Source organism: Lonchura striata, chromosome 1 (genome assembly GCF_046129695.1).
Source record: "Lonchura striata isolate bLonStr1 chromosome 1, bLonStr1.mat, whole genome shotgun sequence".
Taxonomy (NCBI): Eukaryota; Metazoa; Chordata; class Aves; order Passeriformes; family Estrildidae; genus Lonchura; species Lonchura striata.
The window spans coordinates 136901996-136917614 of record NC_134603.1 but is presented as its reverse complement, the minus strand read 5'-3'; the positions used below and the strand labels follow the sequence as shown (position 1 = coordinate 136917614).

General features: G+C 37.1%; 2 protein-coding genes across 2 annotated transcripts in view; both read right to left on the bottom strand.

The window, feature by feature from the left end:
• The window catches only part of LOC110476208 (macrophage mannose receptor 1-like), a 31620-nt gene extending 25152 nt beyond the window's left edge, over positions 1-6468 (bottom strand). Inside the window, exons 1-5 of the mRNA XM_077788339.1 lie at positions 6312-6468; positions 3688-4083; positions 2334-2507; positions 1606-1764; positions 671-784 (exon numbers count right to left, since the gene is read on the bottom strand). Coding sequence (XP_077644465.1) covers positions 671-784; positions 1606-1764; positions 2334-2507; positions 3688-4083; positions 6312-6381 — 913 coding nt within the window. The 5' untranslated portion in view covers positions 6382-6468. The remainder of the gene's footprint in view (positions 1-670; positions 785-1605; positions 1765-2333; positions 2508-3687; positions 4084-6311) is intronic.
• A 1545-nt stretch (positions 6469-8013) lies between these two features.
• Positions 8014-15619, bottom strand: part of LOC110476202 (macrophage mannose receptor 1-like) — a 33104-nt gene continuing 25498 nt past the window's right edge. Inside the window, exons 24-29 of the mRNA XM_077788328.1 lie at positions 14807-14972; positions 13308-13454; positions 12157-12273; positions 11157-11324; positions 9472-9501; positions 8014-9091 (exon numbers count right to left, since the gene is read on the bottom strand). Of these exons, the coding sequence (XP_077644454.1) occupies positions 8847-9091; positions 9472-9501; positions 11157-11324; positions 12157-12273; positions 13308-13454; positions 14807-14972 (873 nt within the window). The 3' untranslated portion in view covers positions 8014-8846. The remainder of the gene's footprint in view (positions 9092-9471; positions 9502-11156; positions 11325-12156; positions 12274-13307; positions 13455-14806; positions 14973-15619) is intronic.

The following is a 15619-nucleotide window of genomic DNA, read 5'->3' as shown; positions in this document are numbered from 1 at the left end:
TTTCCCCTCTCCACACAAAAGTTACATCTTAATTCTGCAGTGACTGAAAGTGTGTAGATTAACTTGTGACCAGCCATTGTGGGATACAGGAGCCTTGGGGCGGTGGGCTGAGTGACCTGAGAGCCAAACCCTGAGCCCTGCAAAGCTTGAGGAATTTGACCAGCTCAACAGAAGGCAGAATATCTTCCACCAGACTCAGCAACTCTGCCCTTTCCCTTCATCTTCTGTGCCAGGTAAAAGCAGGTGGCACCTCTGAGTCTTGGGAAGGCTGAAAGTTGGCCTATGCCTGCATTTATTCAGAATTTGCTGCAACTAGCTGTTGCCATGGCAATAATTGACTTTCAAAGCTAAGCTGTCAATGCCATGAGCTCTTGAGTAAGAGAACAGCAAAAAGCATAAGTGAAGAGGAAGGCTTTGCAGAAGCAATGCTCTTGGCAGCTGAGTCCTTGCAGGGTCTGATAACCTGTGAAAGCTGTACAGACACAGAGGATTTCACTGACTTGAAGCCATTCCCAGTATGATACAGCTTTAACTAGTGCATTTTACTTTATCTGCCTCTGATAGATGAGATTATTTAGGTCTTCTGCTTGAAATTCCATGAGTTATATCTAGTGAATAAAAGCATAATTCTCAGGTTATAATTCCAAAAATTGTTTAACAAGAATACTACCTGGTGCCCAGTTAAAGTATCTGAAGGGAAAGCCACCACTCCACTGCCAGCCACTGTTGAGATTCAAACTGTTAAGCCCAATCCAGAGAGAGGATCTCTTGCTGTCAATCAAATCTAGATAACCAAAAGAATTTAATTCTAATGAGATTTGCTAGGAAAATTTAGCATTTCCAAAGTTTAGAAGAAGAGAGTAAATTTGCCTAGCAATTTTTAAGTTCAGTGCAGAATTCATGTTTACTGGTAATAAACTCAGAGGGGTTTTTTTCTGTAGATAAAGGGTAGAGAATTGAAAAATGTTCTTTTACTTATTAGTTTATCTGAATTTAATGCTATTCTACAGTTATATGTAAACAATAAGCTTTAAAAATGGAAAGACTGAATTTCTATTATTAATAGTGTTACAAGTTTTCTTGCTTGTGGTGCAATTGATATAGGACCTTCATTCTACAGTGTGTATAAATCTATAAAGTCTATATAAATTTTGTATCATATTTAAAACAACTATTTTGTTAGATATACATGAAGAATACTGATTTATTATCACAAAATATAATCATAGAACATGTCATATCACGTAATTGCCATATAATGGCTGTCTCCTGAAATGTTTCTTATTTTAATTTCCCTTTCTGGAATCTTTCTGGTGTTTTCTGAGTTTGAGCTAACTTTTGCTTAATTAGCTGGAAATCCTTAGATTTTTAAAATAAAATAATAATAATAATAATATAAATAATTTCAAATAGTAATTTCACAATTTACTGAAGTTCCACTGATAAAAAGCTGAATGTACTATAATTTTGTTATTTCTGATTAGTATAGATAGCATTTTCTTACATCAGCTCTTCACTATAATTTGATTAAAGCATTGAAACATTTGTAATCAGTCAAAAAAACCTTTCAAAACAGTTTTTTCTGAATCTTGCTTATTAGTTCACCTCTTAGATATATTTGTTCATGTATCTCCGTGACACTTAATAATTCTGCATTCTGTTGCTGACAGCTCTTCCTTGCTTGGTGCCATGTGAGAGCTGACTGGTGGTTTATCTGGTAGTGGGTTCCTGTCAAAGGATCTGTGCTCCAAAATCTGTCGATGTCTGTGTGAGAGAAAGATTATTTAGTACCTGAGTTTGTAATAAACATTTCACACAAAGTGTTATGGCAAAATTTAACTGCAAGCTCATTTGTGAAATAACAATTTGGAGCAATTAAGGCTCAGACCCACAAGTTATCTTGATATTTATTAAGAAAAAAGGGTGTGTCACTGACATTATCAGTGAAAAGCCTTTCATCCTTTATTTGCACTTTTCCTTTCAAATTTTACAATCTCCATGAGAAAAAGAATATTGTAAAGAAGCCAATAAATCAAAACTGTGTCTTGTTCATTGGGCACCCTGAGAACCTGTTCAGAAGCTCATAGGCTATGCCCAAGCCTATGTCCAACTACTGATGGACACACCCAGACATCTTTCAGCCTGACTGTAGTCTATTAGTAAGTAGATTTGTTACATCTGTCAAGAATGATATTGCATGAAGGAGGTATTTTTGAGTAAAATTTAGGCCACTGCAAGGTTCTTCCCCTCTGCATTACTAACAGCATCTCAATATTGATATATTTATGTAGCAGTGTTGCGTTGCAGGGTCTGTGTCAATGTGTGGGACGTACTGGCAGCTGGACAGAACCCATACAAATGGTCCTCATCGAAGTTGGGCGTTGTTGCACACCAGAAGAAGCCATCTGACCTGCCAGCAGCTGTGCACTCAGCGTACCATCTTCCACTCAGCAGGAAGGGAAAGGCACACGGAGCTCCGTTGGAGTTTCCTAACATTGTAAACAGGTCTGAGGAGCAAAAGAGATGTTTTGATATAGCTGTGTGAATTGATGCGTCTTTACTTTCCATAAGACTAGGTGGAAAAAGCATGACAAGTGTTACACCAGTGTAATTGAGGAATCAATTTACATTTGACAGCATCACTGCTGTCACCAGCAATGTCTTCCGTGGTTCTTGGTAGGTCTCTCAATTTACCCTTTGCTTCTGGGTATTACCAATATTATCAATCAGCTGTACCAGCTAGAGATTGAGCAGTTTCATGCTGTAGACAACTATGAAAGAGATGCAGTGATTTTTATCTCATATATAACATAATACATAAAATATGTATTTTATATATGTGAAATAATATTATATATAAGACATTTTTATCTACTATATAATTTTCTAAAAATAATGCTATCTTTTTATCATCTGGCTTAACTTCCACTTTATGTGGTTCAATATTGTGGGATTTTTTTGGTGTCTGAAATCTCCTAGAGCAACTGAAAGTATTATGCATGGAATTATTTCCTTACATTTAATATTGATGTATTAAACTTAGAATTTTTTTCCCTTTCATCCAATAATACTAATACAATCTCAGTAGTAATAGTATGCAGTTAAATAAAGTGCTTTGATTACAAAGTTACAGAGTCACAGAATGGTTCAGGTTGGAAGGGATCACAGAGGTTTACCTGGTCCAATCTCCCAGCTCAAGCAGGGCCATCCCAGAGCACATGGCTCAGGATGATGTGCAGATGGCTGTGGAATATCTCCAGTGAGAGAAACTCCACAACATCTTTGGACAATGTGTTCCAGTGCTTGGTGAAAGAAGTTCTTCCTCTTATTCAAGCACAACTTTTTGTGCTTCATTTCTGCCCATGGTGTTATTGCTAGGCACCACTGGGAAGAGTGATTAACACTAACAACTAAAAAAACCCGACATCCACATTTGCTTTAGAAGTAGAGAACAAAAAATATGCACATTTTTCTCACATACTGCATTCTGTCTGAACCTAAGCAGCTGTTTTTCTCTAGGATGGAGTGATACAGGCCTGAATATGTGAACTAATCATTCTCTAGTCCACCATTGTCTCAGGGGGAAAAGATGGTATTAGGCTAAGGAGGGTAGAAATCAAAGGACCCTATCTCTCATGGCAAACAAGTGGATTCAATAAACCACCAAAAATAACCTTTAAGCTTTACCTTCGTAACGTTGAGAGCACAAATTATCCATGGTTCCATAGATCTTCCATTTATCCATTGCCTCTGATCCTGTTTTCAGTGCAATATTTTCTTTTTTTTTGCCAGCACTGAGAAATAAATCTTCCCCTTGGATTGCCAAGGCTGCATTTCTGCATTCCCATTTCTGGAATTCACTTTTCTTGTTGCATGGGTACAGAGAAATTTTAGCCTGGTTTCTCTTGCTGGGCACTCCCAAGCATTGTGCAAATGCCATGCTCATTAGCAGATGATCAGAGACCCACCTGAATTTTTGTAAGTCACTATTTTTCTTGCAAGCAGCTGTTGTAACTGCCTCAGAACTCTGAGCAATTAAACAGAACTTAGTAAACTCATTGAATATTAAGAATACTTCCTTGTCTGTAAAACAAAACATTCAGAATAACTGGTTAGGGTGAGCACATGGTAAGGAGAACTTGTGAGGAGAAATATGTGCTGTTTATTCTATGCTGAAGAATAGAATAGAATAAACTCATGTCAGGAGGCTGCAAATTTTTACAAGGATCAAATGGTATTTTCAAGACACATTTCATTCTGGGAAGGAAAAGTAAATTCACTAAATACATGGGAATAAAATACAGAGGAATAAGAGCACATAAAACTACATGAAGACAGCTTCAAATATGTTTTCATAATAATCTTCTTCTGAAATGCACATTTCATTCAAGAATTCCAAAAGAGACCTTTACTGAAAATTTGGAAGTTGGCCATCACTTTCATGCATTATAGATTTAGCTCCTGTGATGTACATCTGCATGGGGTTGCATTTGTGCTTAATAGAGTTAGTGAGCAAGCCTTCTGTGACACTTGCTCCTGGAATTTACATGTTCTGTTATGGTTTGGAGATTTTTTTTTTTTAAAATTAAAAACTATGTAATGGTGACTTGTTACCTTGCCTTGATCTGGCATCCTTTCCTTAGCACATCTACCATTAGAAGTCAACATAATTCATACAATCAATCACAAGCATTGTCACCAGAATAAATACTGAAGAGCATGTGGATACTACATGCCTGTGCATTGTGAGTGCCACACAAGAGAGTTACCCTCCCAAAGGGTCACAGGCAGCCTGCTGCTCGAATCCATTGAGATCAGTAAACCCTGCTGGGAAGGGCTCTCCCAAACTGCTGCTCTGCTTGAACACGCAAAGCAACTCCTCCTGGGCAGACAGCTGCATGCTCTTAAAAACATCAGGTAGCATGCAGCTCTCACTGGCTGTGGGTCATGAGAGATTGAAATTTGGACTACAAGGAATATTCTAGGACCTATAGAACAGGAGGGGAAGGTTTTGCCCTTCAGGTCTCTGTGCCTCAAATTCACACCTGGAAACAGATGCAGCATCACTGCCATATCCATCTGAGAGAATAGCTCACAAGAGGCAGTGAGATTCCCCTCAACACACTTAAGTAAAATTTTAGAATATTAGGGCAAGCCAATGTTGGGTAGTGAACAGAGGAGAAAGTCTCTGGGAAATTCTGGGAGGGTATGACAGAAAGAATAGTTCTTGAGCTCTTCCAGAAGGTCCCTGTATTACTTTGACCAGCTCAGTAATATAGGAGTACCACTTCTGCAAATCTAAATTTGGAGCTGAGACTTAGTTTCTTCTTTCCTTGTCCATTTAGGCAAAAAGTTTTAAACGTTATAAAGTCTTTAATTTCTTACTGCTCAGTAAATAAGTGCTTAGTGTAGTCCCATAAGTACCAGCTATTGTCCCTCACAGAATTTTTTGATCTAATAGTACGAGTTCTTGATGGAAACTGTGAGGTTTCTGCTTTTGGGTTGGGTTCCCAGCTCACAGAACAGGTGGGAGACCCCCTTTTTGCACAGGGTAGTGCTGTCACAGCTCACATGGAACAGTGCCTGCTTTTGGAGGCTGTGATATGTACCCCACTCCACAAATCTCATGAACTGAAGGATAAAGTAAACACATCCTTGAAAATGATCATCCTACTTAAAAAGGGAGCTGTGATCTGTCTTTGGCCAACTTCAGAGATTTAAGTATCCCTCTCATCTTTATTCTTACTGCTGTAGTAGTTATTCCACAGCTGTTCTTGACTCTCAAATATTTCTAATTTTTTTCACTCGCTTCTTCTCAGCCACAGAATTGCTACACCTTACATCAATCCACAAGTTCCACCTCACCCCACACAATCTCATGCCAAGGCTAGGAGATACACATGCAACACCCTATTTAATTACTTTATCCTTTTAATTTTTTTGTTAGTCAGTCACACATTATATGACATAGACTATGGAGCACACTGTGAAGTCCATCTACTTTATAGTAGCAAACATAACCAATAAATAAGTTGTACCCAAAAGGCAATCTTTATTTACATATGTGATTCAGTCCAGATTTCTGATTCCCAGCTTTACCCCATTTTGATATTCCCTTCTCTTTAAAAGTAAATAAACATCTCTGTATCTGTTTTGTGGAAACTTCTGTGGACCACTCCCATTAGCAGAAATATGAAATATAGAGTAGTAAATCTATGTGAAAATCCTAAAGATCCAGAGAAACCAGCAAGACAACAAATATGCCCACTTTCACATCCACTTTTGCAGGGGACAGTGAAAAACAGACTCACCGAGTGTCTGAAAAGCAGTATGAACAAATGAGAGGAAAACTAAAACTGTAGAAAAGGTCAAGTTTTTCATTCTGTCTTCTTATTCACAAGGAGATGAGATGAAATTAATTGCTGCAGTAGAGGTCCTTAAAGAATCAGTTGGTGCTGGCTCCTTCTTGGTTCTGGAGATTTTTAGTTGAAAGAGAAAACTCTGGGCTCTAAATAAGGAAATATCCTGTCACATGTGGTATTTTGAAATCTAGAAATAATTACAAAATTCAAACTTAGCATCTGAAAGTGAAATTTCCATCCATTCAAAGTCAAGTGTCAAAGTTTGAACAGTTCAAGATCATTCTACTGAATTGTTTTTAAATTTCTTGGTTCTGTGCTGGAATTGTAACTTTCCCTCAAAGTAGCTGTAAGTGACCCTCAAAGACAAAGAAGCAGGGAGTGCACTTTAAATGTCAGACATATTCCTAAGAAACTCAGAGAAAAATATATGCTAATTTCTTAGCGAGAAAGATCTTCACTGCTGCAAAAGATATGTTGATTTAATTTATTGCAGTGAGCAATATTGACTATTTCAGTATGAAAAATTAACCCCCACAGGACAATTCAGTTTTGCTCAGTGACTTACAAAATGCATACACCTGCCTTTTATCCGTCCTGTGTATCAACTAGTAGAACTAGTGTGCTGTCATTTCATGTGAATTTATCTTAGAAGAACCAGTACAAATTAGCCAAATCTTTACAAATCTTTCTGTGATTTTGAAAAAAAGCTGCCTTTCAAATTTTTTTAATTCATAAAGTAGAAACAAACTTAAGTAATTTATTCTTTCTTTGTATCAAGCATAAATGAGACTAGAATAGAGAAATAGTTTCAAATTTTACAAGTCATCTTCAGTCATTTATTAAATGGAAATGAACTACAGGTATGATTTACAACCCCCTTTGTAATTTTGAAATAAAGGGAGGAAAGAAATTCAGCTGAAATTGCCCTTCAAATTTTTCTCTCATTTTTCCTGGCTTTATTATGAAGACAAATCTAACAGGTTTTTCCAGAAGAGTAAAGCATCACTTAATAAGATAGAAGAAATTCATTCCCACAATACAGAGTCTTTGGAGTTGTGTTGTCAATATAAAATATAAAACATTTAAACATATTATGTTGGATTTTTTATCTGTTTAGTCTTTTCATTTACTTCGCCTTAATCAGTCGCCATCAAACAGTACAGAATTCAGTTCAGTATTTACAAAAAAAAAAGTGTATTTTTTGTAACTTACATGAAGGGAAGAAAAGAAGTTGAAAGATCAAGAGGACTGTCATTAAAAGTAGTTTGAGTACAAAATGGTCTTTATTACTTATCTCTTGCAATATCTTTTGTTTAATTGCCCTATCTATAAATTGTCAATCTAATGTCATGTAACATCTCCTCTGCAGTTCTTATGCAATTTCTAAAGGTTTGTAATTCACAGAGATCCTTGAGATCTTTTTCTCTTCAGAATATCATAGACAACAGAGAATTCCTAGAAAACTTAAACATCTGAGTAAACTTTTAGAACATTTCACTAGCAAGGCACTGTTTTGTGCCCCACTCTTTTCCTGGCCTGAATAATGGATACAGTTATCAGTCCATTTATCAGAGAGGTGGAGGATAGTAAGCAAAACTATCCCAAAATGAGTGATCAAGTAGAAAAAAAACAGGAATGCATTCTTTCAAAATTTACTTGGCAACTACTTTATTTTATACTTTATTTATGGCTTTTTAGTCATATGCCACGTTCACATTTCTGTGTCTCCTCCTGTCAGCCTCTTTTTTAAGGAAGAGGACTCATTAAATCAACAAACCACGTATCATCTCCACAAGCTAATTAAGCAAATTGAAATAACTGAAATGTTATTATGTAATATATAGTTTGTTTATTCATATAGTCTCATGTTCATAATTGATGAAAAACATTCAAAGTCATAGAGTAAGGCTGTATGTAAAGACATATTTGTTTCGCAAAATTCAAGTTGAAGCCATGAATGAAGGACAAGTATTTGCATTTCATTTATACTATCACAAAGAAGATATTTGTGTTAAGGGTATAAGACAAGGGCATCAATGGGGACAAACAATTAATGTAAATCTCTGTTTATTCCAAACATCACTTAAGTAACAGTGTGGAGGCTTCAGAACAGTATGGTGAGATACTCTCAAAGTGCAGGCATTAAGGTTGAGCACTCTGCAAAAAGTGCTCAGTGTTAGTCTTGACTGTATGTGATGCTGTCACAAATTCCTAAATAAGCAGCCCATAATTTTTAAATCTAAATTCCCACTAGTTCTGTTATTTTCTTTGCTTGCATAATTAGCAATTTTGTACAGTACTAAGTCAATAAATACTTGAGAGTATTTTTTGAGGAGTATACAGCAATAGTTCCTAATCTTTACTGAAGGAATAACTGCCAATTTTACATAGTGCAAGTTACATGCACCTAAGAGAGACTAAGGTTTCCTTTAGTTCAGCTATATTTTTTGCAGCTTAACCATTTATTCTGGCTCTGTTATCCCATCAGACAACACTCTGTTCATTTTTTCCTTTGTTGTTGGTAGCACCACTTCCATTATCCCCTGCAGTTAGGGCAGGGCTGTATTCCAGCTGACTGCTGCTCCGCCTCATCTCTCTTCCAGTTCCACTTCCAGTTTTGATCTTGAACAAGAAATAAATCATGAAGCCCACCCCCAGTAAAATTATGAGGATCAGAGTAAGTAGTATCCATATATTCAGGTGAACACTGGCTTTGTCCTTTTTGGCATCTGTAAATAAATAAAAAGTAATAGAAATGAATGGACTGTAGCCATAAACAAATATAAGATTATTGAAAACTATCATTTCTTCCTTAATTACCACATGGAAAATCTATTATAATGTCTCTGTGTCAGTCTTTCTCATAGATATTACCAAAAGAGGATCTTACAAAAGGAGAATCAGAGAGGGAGTGATCAATTTACCAAATCATTTGATTATCTTGGGGTTCCTTAAGGGTCTTACACATACTGATAAATGAGGCTGGGAACAAATTCAATACAAATTAAGTAAATTAAGCTCATATTAATATATATATATATTCTAAATAAATAATATTAAATTTAAGCACGTATCTTTGAAATTAATTGGAAGGGGGGAAAAATCCTACCTTCCACATCTCCAGCTGCTTTAAGAGTAGCTGTCAAAGATAAAGACAAATGTTTAGTCAAAATCTAAAAAGGTCACATTTTCTTCCTGATACTTTCATGTCAGCAAAAGGTCTGGTAACCTGCACATCATCATCACTTCTGGAAACACATCTGCTAAATTAGAAGAGCTGAAAAGGCATGAAGGATTTTTAACCCCATATTCCCTTCAAGGAAACAGTGTTTTACATATTAAATCCCCCTTCTTGCTTCTTTTGTAAAAACCAGAACATCTCCAAGCTAAGTGGTAATAGTTCCTGACTGTTTTGAGAGGACTCTTCTCCCCGATTAATTAACCTTGCCCTTTCCACCAGGTCTGTTTCTTGTGGACACTGGCAAAACTTGATCGACTGCTGAGAACAGCTGAGCTTTCCTGTATCACACACACACAACTCGTTTGAGACCCAGCAGCTCTCAATTTACCATCATATATTTGCACCTATAATCACACGTATAAACCCAAGCTTTCTTGCGCAGCTTTTCCCGGCTGTGCACAGAGGGCGCCGTCTGCAAGGCTTTTCCCGGCCGGGAGCCGCCGGGGTCCCCGCGGGCAGCGTGGGATGCGCCGGGAGCCGGGCTGCTGCAGCAGAACCAGAGCCATGCATTGGGCTCTGGTGTGTTTGCAGAGGGAGAAGCAGCTGTGAAATTTGCCTCTCTCTTTGGCAGTCATGGAATAAACACCCGGCTGTGCCGAAACGCCGTTCTGCTGGGGAAGCCGGTGTCGGGGAATAAATACCGGCCGAGCTCCGGCATTGCGCATCAGGGCCGCTCACAGGCAAACCCATCCCATGAAGTGTGTGGTGATAGTGAGTTTCGGCTTTCTGACGTCTGGTAGCAGAGCACTATCATTCAGTAGTGTCTGTTGCCTGCAAGGAAAACTAGGTGTTGTCCTAACAGCAGAATTTTTCTTTCTAGAACACACCCTGAACAATGCTGTGACTGCTGCTTCCCCCACCAGCTTCAGGTTTGCTTTGGTGGGGGAAAGGACTGAACCTCAGAAACATCCTGGGGTTGTGAAACAGGGCAGGAAATTGGACTTTTTTGCAGAATTAACAGTTAAACTCCAAAATACCACATGCTTGCTTGGCTCACAATATTCTGATATTTCTGCTTCCTGACTAAAGCAGATGGTGCTCAGTTATACAGAAATACAATATTAAAAAAAAAAAAAAAAAAAAAAAAGCTAACCAAAACACTTCTACTCTTTTCAAAGGTCACTATATGCTTTCTGGATTGCACTTCCGCTCCTATTTAAATAGAATTGCTTCATCCATCTCTTGCTGGAACAGCATGTATCATAGTACAGCAAGAGGAAGAATAGCAAATTATTGATGCCTCTCTTGTTCCATAGAAAGAAAATAGGAATGTCAGTAGAAAATAAATGTGTTTATGTTGGAGTGGAACAAAAAAATAAAGAAATTTGGAGTTTTTTTTCAGGAAATACTTACGTAAGAAAATATAGTGTAAGAAAATCACAGGTTATGGAGCAAGAAATCATAAACAGGGCAAACAAAAAAAAAATGCATTTGTATTATTTTTGTCTGAACATTGAAACATTTGTGTCAGTCCTTTGCAACTCTCATATTGTGCTATTGCTACTGAAATAAAACCAGAAAAGGAAAGAGTGAATATGAAAGAAGTCACTTACTCTTTGGTTTCTTACAAATAAAGCCCTTTTGGGAAGAGCAGGGCAGGACACTCCAGCAGCCGGTGGCCGCAGACAGCTCCACGCAGAAACTCAGCTCGTCCCCCGAGGGCTGCCCCTCAGCCCAGTTGACAAAGTCTAAGACACTGTTGTCTTGCCAAAGCAGCTGCCCTGATGTGGCAAATGTTAGCATCAATACTAATAGATCCATGGGAAAGTTCTTCACCTTAGTGCATATTGACATAATATTGCTTTCTTCAACCTATAAAGCAATACTTCCTTCAGAAATTCCATCTGTGGTTGTTTTTGATGCATTTTATGTCATTTGATTCTTGTCAAAAAACAATTGAATTGCTTTCCCAAATTATGATTTGCAGATTTATCAGTCATAATAATATCACCGTTTTAATTTATATTTCTTTGTATGTTTGCCTAGGATATTAAAATTTCAAACTGAAAAAAAGGAAATTTAGAATTTTTATAAAAAATTATTATTTCATCAGCACTTAATGAAAATCAAGAAGCTTTTACTGTAGTGCTGTCATACATTTAGTTAAAATTAAATTTTTTTTTATAAACTCTAAAAAGACTTTTGATGTTTCAGTAGGCTGAAAATAATCTAAAATAAAACCTTTTCTAACTACTTGTAGTCTGATATCAGTGTTCTCTTCCAGATGCATGTTTTCTACTGCATGCTTTAGCAAGCAGCCTAATTTTCTCCACAGAGTCAGAGAGGAACTCTATGCCATGGGCTAGGGCTGGACTCCCACAAGTCCCACATGAGTCTTCCCCAGCCAAAAGAAGATGAGAGCCAGTCAGGAGTTTTTTCCCCAACAGGAAAAGCTTTCTCAGAGATCAGGAATATGACACAACCTCTGAGAGGACTCAGGTCTGAACTCCAACTGTACTTCAATTTGTTGCTTAAAATCTATTAATTTTATTAATATTTTTGTCCATTTAATGAAGTCTGGTTATGATTATTTATAGAATTTTAAATAGTTACCATTTACATTTCTGTATATTCCTATCCAGAAGCCACTTGTCTTGCTTGCATATAAATCTGCATGTTCTATTAAAAAGTTTGATTCATACAGATCTTCTACAGAAGTCAACATACCACCTATAAAAAAAAAAGGAAGATGATTGGAGATATCCCCAACATAGTTACAGCTTTTGAGACAGGTTAAGGTTAATAAAAAATCCTGTCCCACTGATAGAGAGTAAAGAAGGATTTAAATATAATCCACAGGGTAGTGTCCAGCTGCAGGGGAACAGCACAGACAGTGAGAGATCTGAAGTGAAAGACACAAAAGCACAGAGAAGATTATGACTTTTAAACACCAGGCAAGGTGCACTGTGTTTCCAAGTGACTGGATGTTATTGTTCATAGAAATTATCAGTGATTATTTATTTGTTCTTCATGGTTTGACAGAATAATATGTAGCATGAAATACTGCAAAACAAACCAATCTGCAGTTCAGACCACTGTATTCACTTTTGTGGCAGTGGTGGTAAGAGGGGTAAGAGGATCTAAAAAGGTATGAAACAAAGGATCCATTTATTTTCTCTTTCCTGGCCTCCTGAGACATGGATGAGAGCTGATGACTCAGCAGCAAAGGTGAAAGAGTGCCAAGGTACTGCTCCTGGTCCTGGCCAGGAACAGATGTCTCCAAGGAGAAGGAGGGAAGCATTTTCCCTCCCCGGGCTCTGCAGCCTGCCAGGGAACCTTGCTGATAGAGCAGGGGCTACCAGGCAGCACATGCAGCCCCTTTTGGATCACACAGACAGTGTTAAAAATGAATGGTTGTTATTAAGATATTTACTTTGCTTATTGTGTAGGGAAAGACATGGAAAAGAAGGGATAAGGCCAGAAAGAAGTGATTTTTTTCAAATCACGTAAAATTTAAGATCTGACTAAAAACAGAGATTTTATGAATGAAGAACAAGAAACATGCACAGCTGGAAAAATAGAACAAGAAAATCACCTTAAAATCAACATAACTGAAAAGCACATAACAGTAAAAAATAAATGAGAAATTTATTCCTTATTTTTAATATTTGCAGATTTTGCATTATTACTTTTCAAAATTTCTTTCAAGACTTCTTTTTAATGTCAAGATTGAAGTTCTATATTTGGGTAAAAATATTAATTACCTGATCGAATGCACTGAGTCACAGACTGAGCCCAGGTAATTTCATTGGCATTGAAGTTATAGCAGTGGCTTCGGAAAGGAATCCAAGATATGTGATCAGATTCGGGACATTGTCCAATATCCTGAGGGGGATCAGAAGGAAGTATGTCTAGAAGAAATTAGATATTATAAATGCTTTCATTCAGTAAGGATTGCAGTTCTTCATATATGAAATCAAACATTAAAACTTTTTCTTAAAAGTGTTCAAAGCGTTCTTTGGCACACAGTGCTAAAATTATCAGTATCTAAGTCAAGAGTGACAACAAGGATCAGAACTGGTCAGCTGTGAGAGGATGACTCAGTGTGAATCTGTGCTCTTCTGTGTTACTATCTAAATCAAACTTGGACTGTTTCAAGGATATTTGAGTGTTCCAGAATTTCGGTTCTAGTTTGTTTTGTTATAGTCAATAAATTTATATAAATAAAAGAAGCACTTAAAAAGCAGAAAAAAACACCCCTAGAAAACTCCCAAACTCTCAGAAAGTTCAAATAAGTTTTATTTTAAACGAAATAGCATACAAATTTCCCATTTAATATTTTCCTCAAGATAACAATCCTTACATAGAATTTCTGAACATCTTTATATCTGACATAGCATAGAGTAATCTGAGGCTCATTGATAATTTATGTAGTAACTCCTTATTTTCCTACAAGCAGTGACATTATGAAAAGGCAACATTGTCACTTAGTACTTGTGGTTTTAAAACAAAAGTTGCAAATTAGCAGCTATGAAGTTCAGAGAATGGCCCAGAAAAGAAATTATAAAACTACCAACCAATTAAAAAACCCACAAAATGCCCAATCCAATCCAAAACAAAAACAAACCCAAAAGTCCCCAAATAAAGTCTGAGTTTCCATTAAGTGTGCGTCACTAGAGCTAACAGATGTCATTCAAATGAGAAAGCAAAAACCTGAGGTTTGCCTGTACTTTTACTGTGTAGTATTCCTTAGTGCTACCCATACAAACCCTATGAAGTATGAACTTTTTTGGGGCTAATAACAGACCCTTTTCATCAGATACAACTCTTTCTCCTATATCCAGTTTTTGCAATCTAATATCAATAAAGCAACAACCAGTGTAAGAATGATGTGTTTATGCTGGAGAAATGAAATTTATTTTATACTCAGTGGAATTCATTGATTACAGACCTCCCCATAAAACCTCTGTCAGGTTTATGGGAATAGTTCACACTCTAGACTCAGTGCCTGATGTTCCCACAACCTCTGTGATCTGTCTGCCTGCTCCCATGGCAGCTATCATTCCAGTCCAGTAAAATGGCAAGATCTTGGCTGGTGAATGCCAACTCCATCAAAATAAAACATTGTCATGCAAAATACAGGTACTGACATTACATACTCAGCTTTATTATTATTTGATATATACTTAAAAATTTGTAATTCAGGCAAAGCAGATTAAGCAAGGTTTCTGCCATAACAACAAAAGTCATTGACATTGCTTACCCTCAGATTTTTTGCAGACAGGAAAATATTTCTCATTACAATGTGCTGTTTTCCATCTCCCAGAGAGTGCTAGATAGACACAGGCTAGTTTCTGTTTTGGCTCTTCATAGTCCCACTTAGAAAAACTTACTTTCCTTTTATTGGTCCATCTATAATATCCATAATTCTAAAATTGAAACAGACATTTGACATAACTTTTCTAAACTCTCATCTGCTGTTTTAGCTAAATGAGTCATACAGAAGCACATTTTCAAAGTGATACAGGCAGTTCAGTTTGTGTATCTGTGCTAGCACTGTTAAAATACTGGCTGAATCAGGACTCAGCAACATAAAAACTGGACACAGCAGTATGGCTCCCATGCTGGAACAGCCCATGGAGGTGTTTTGAAGGCTAAATAATGCTCCCTGGGGACTCAGTCCCTTGTCAGACAATGTTGTAATGTGGAATCACCATCCCAGAAGAGTCAGATCTCCATGAAAAGCAGCAAGACTTTAAGAACATGAAACCTGTGGAAAGCTCAGGTGGAAATGGGCCTCAGATCTGGCTATTAAGCAAGGACTCTAAGCTCCAGCAGTTTTCAGGAGAAACATTCAGGAGCAAACTGCAGCCATCACTATGAAGAACTAAAGAACATGATTACTTTGTAAGAAGCAAAAAAGAAATATGTTGAACAGGACTTCTTGAGTCTTTGTTTAGTTCTTCCTCCTCCCCTTTTTTCTTTTCCAGGAAGAATCAGAAGAATTACAAGAAAAAGCGAAAAGACACTGACAATTTATTGCTGCCATTAAGAAGAGGGGGATAAGATGTGATCT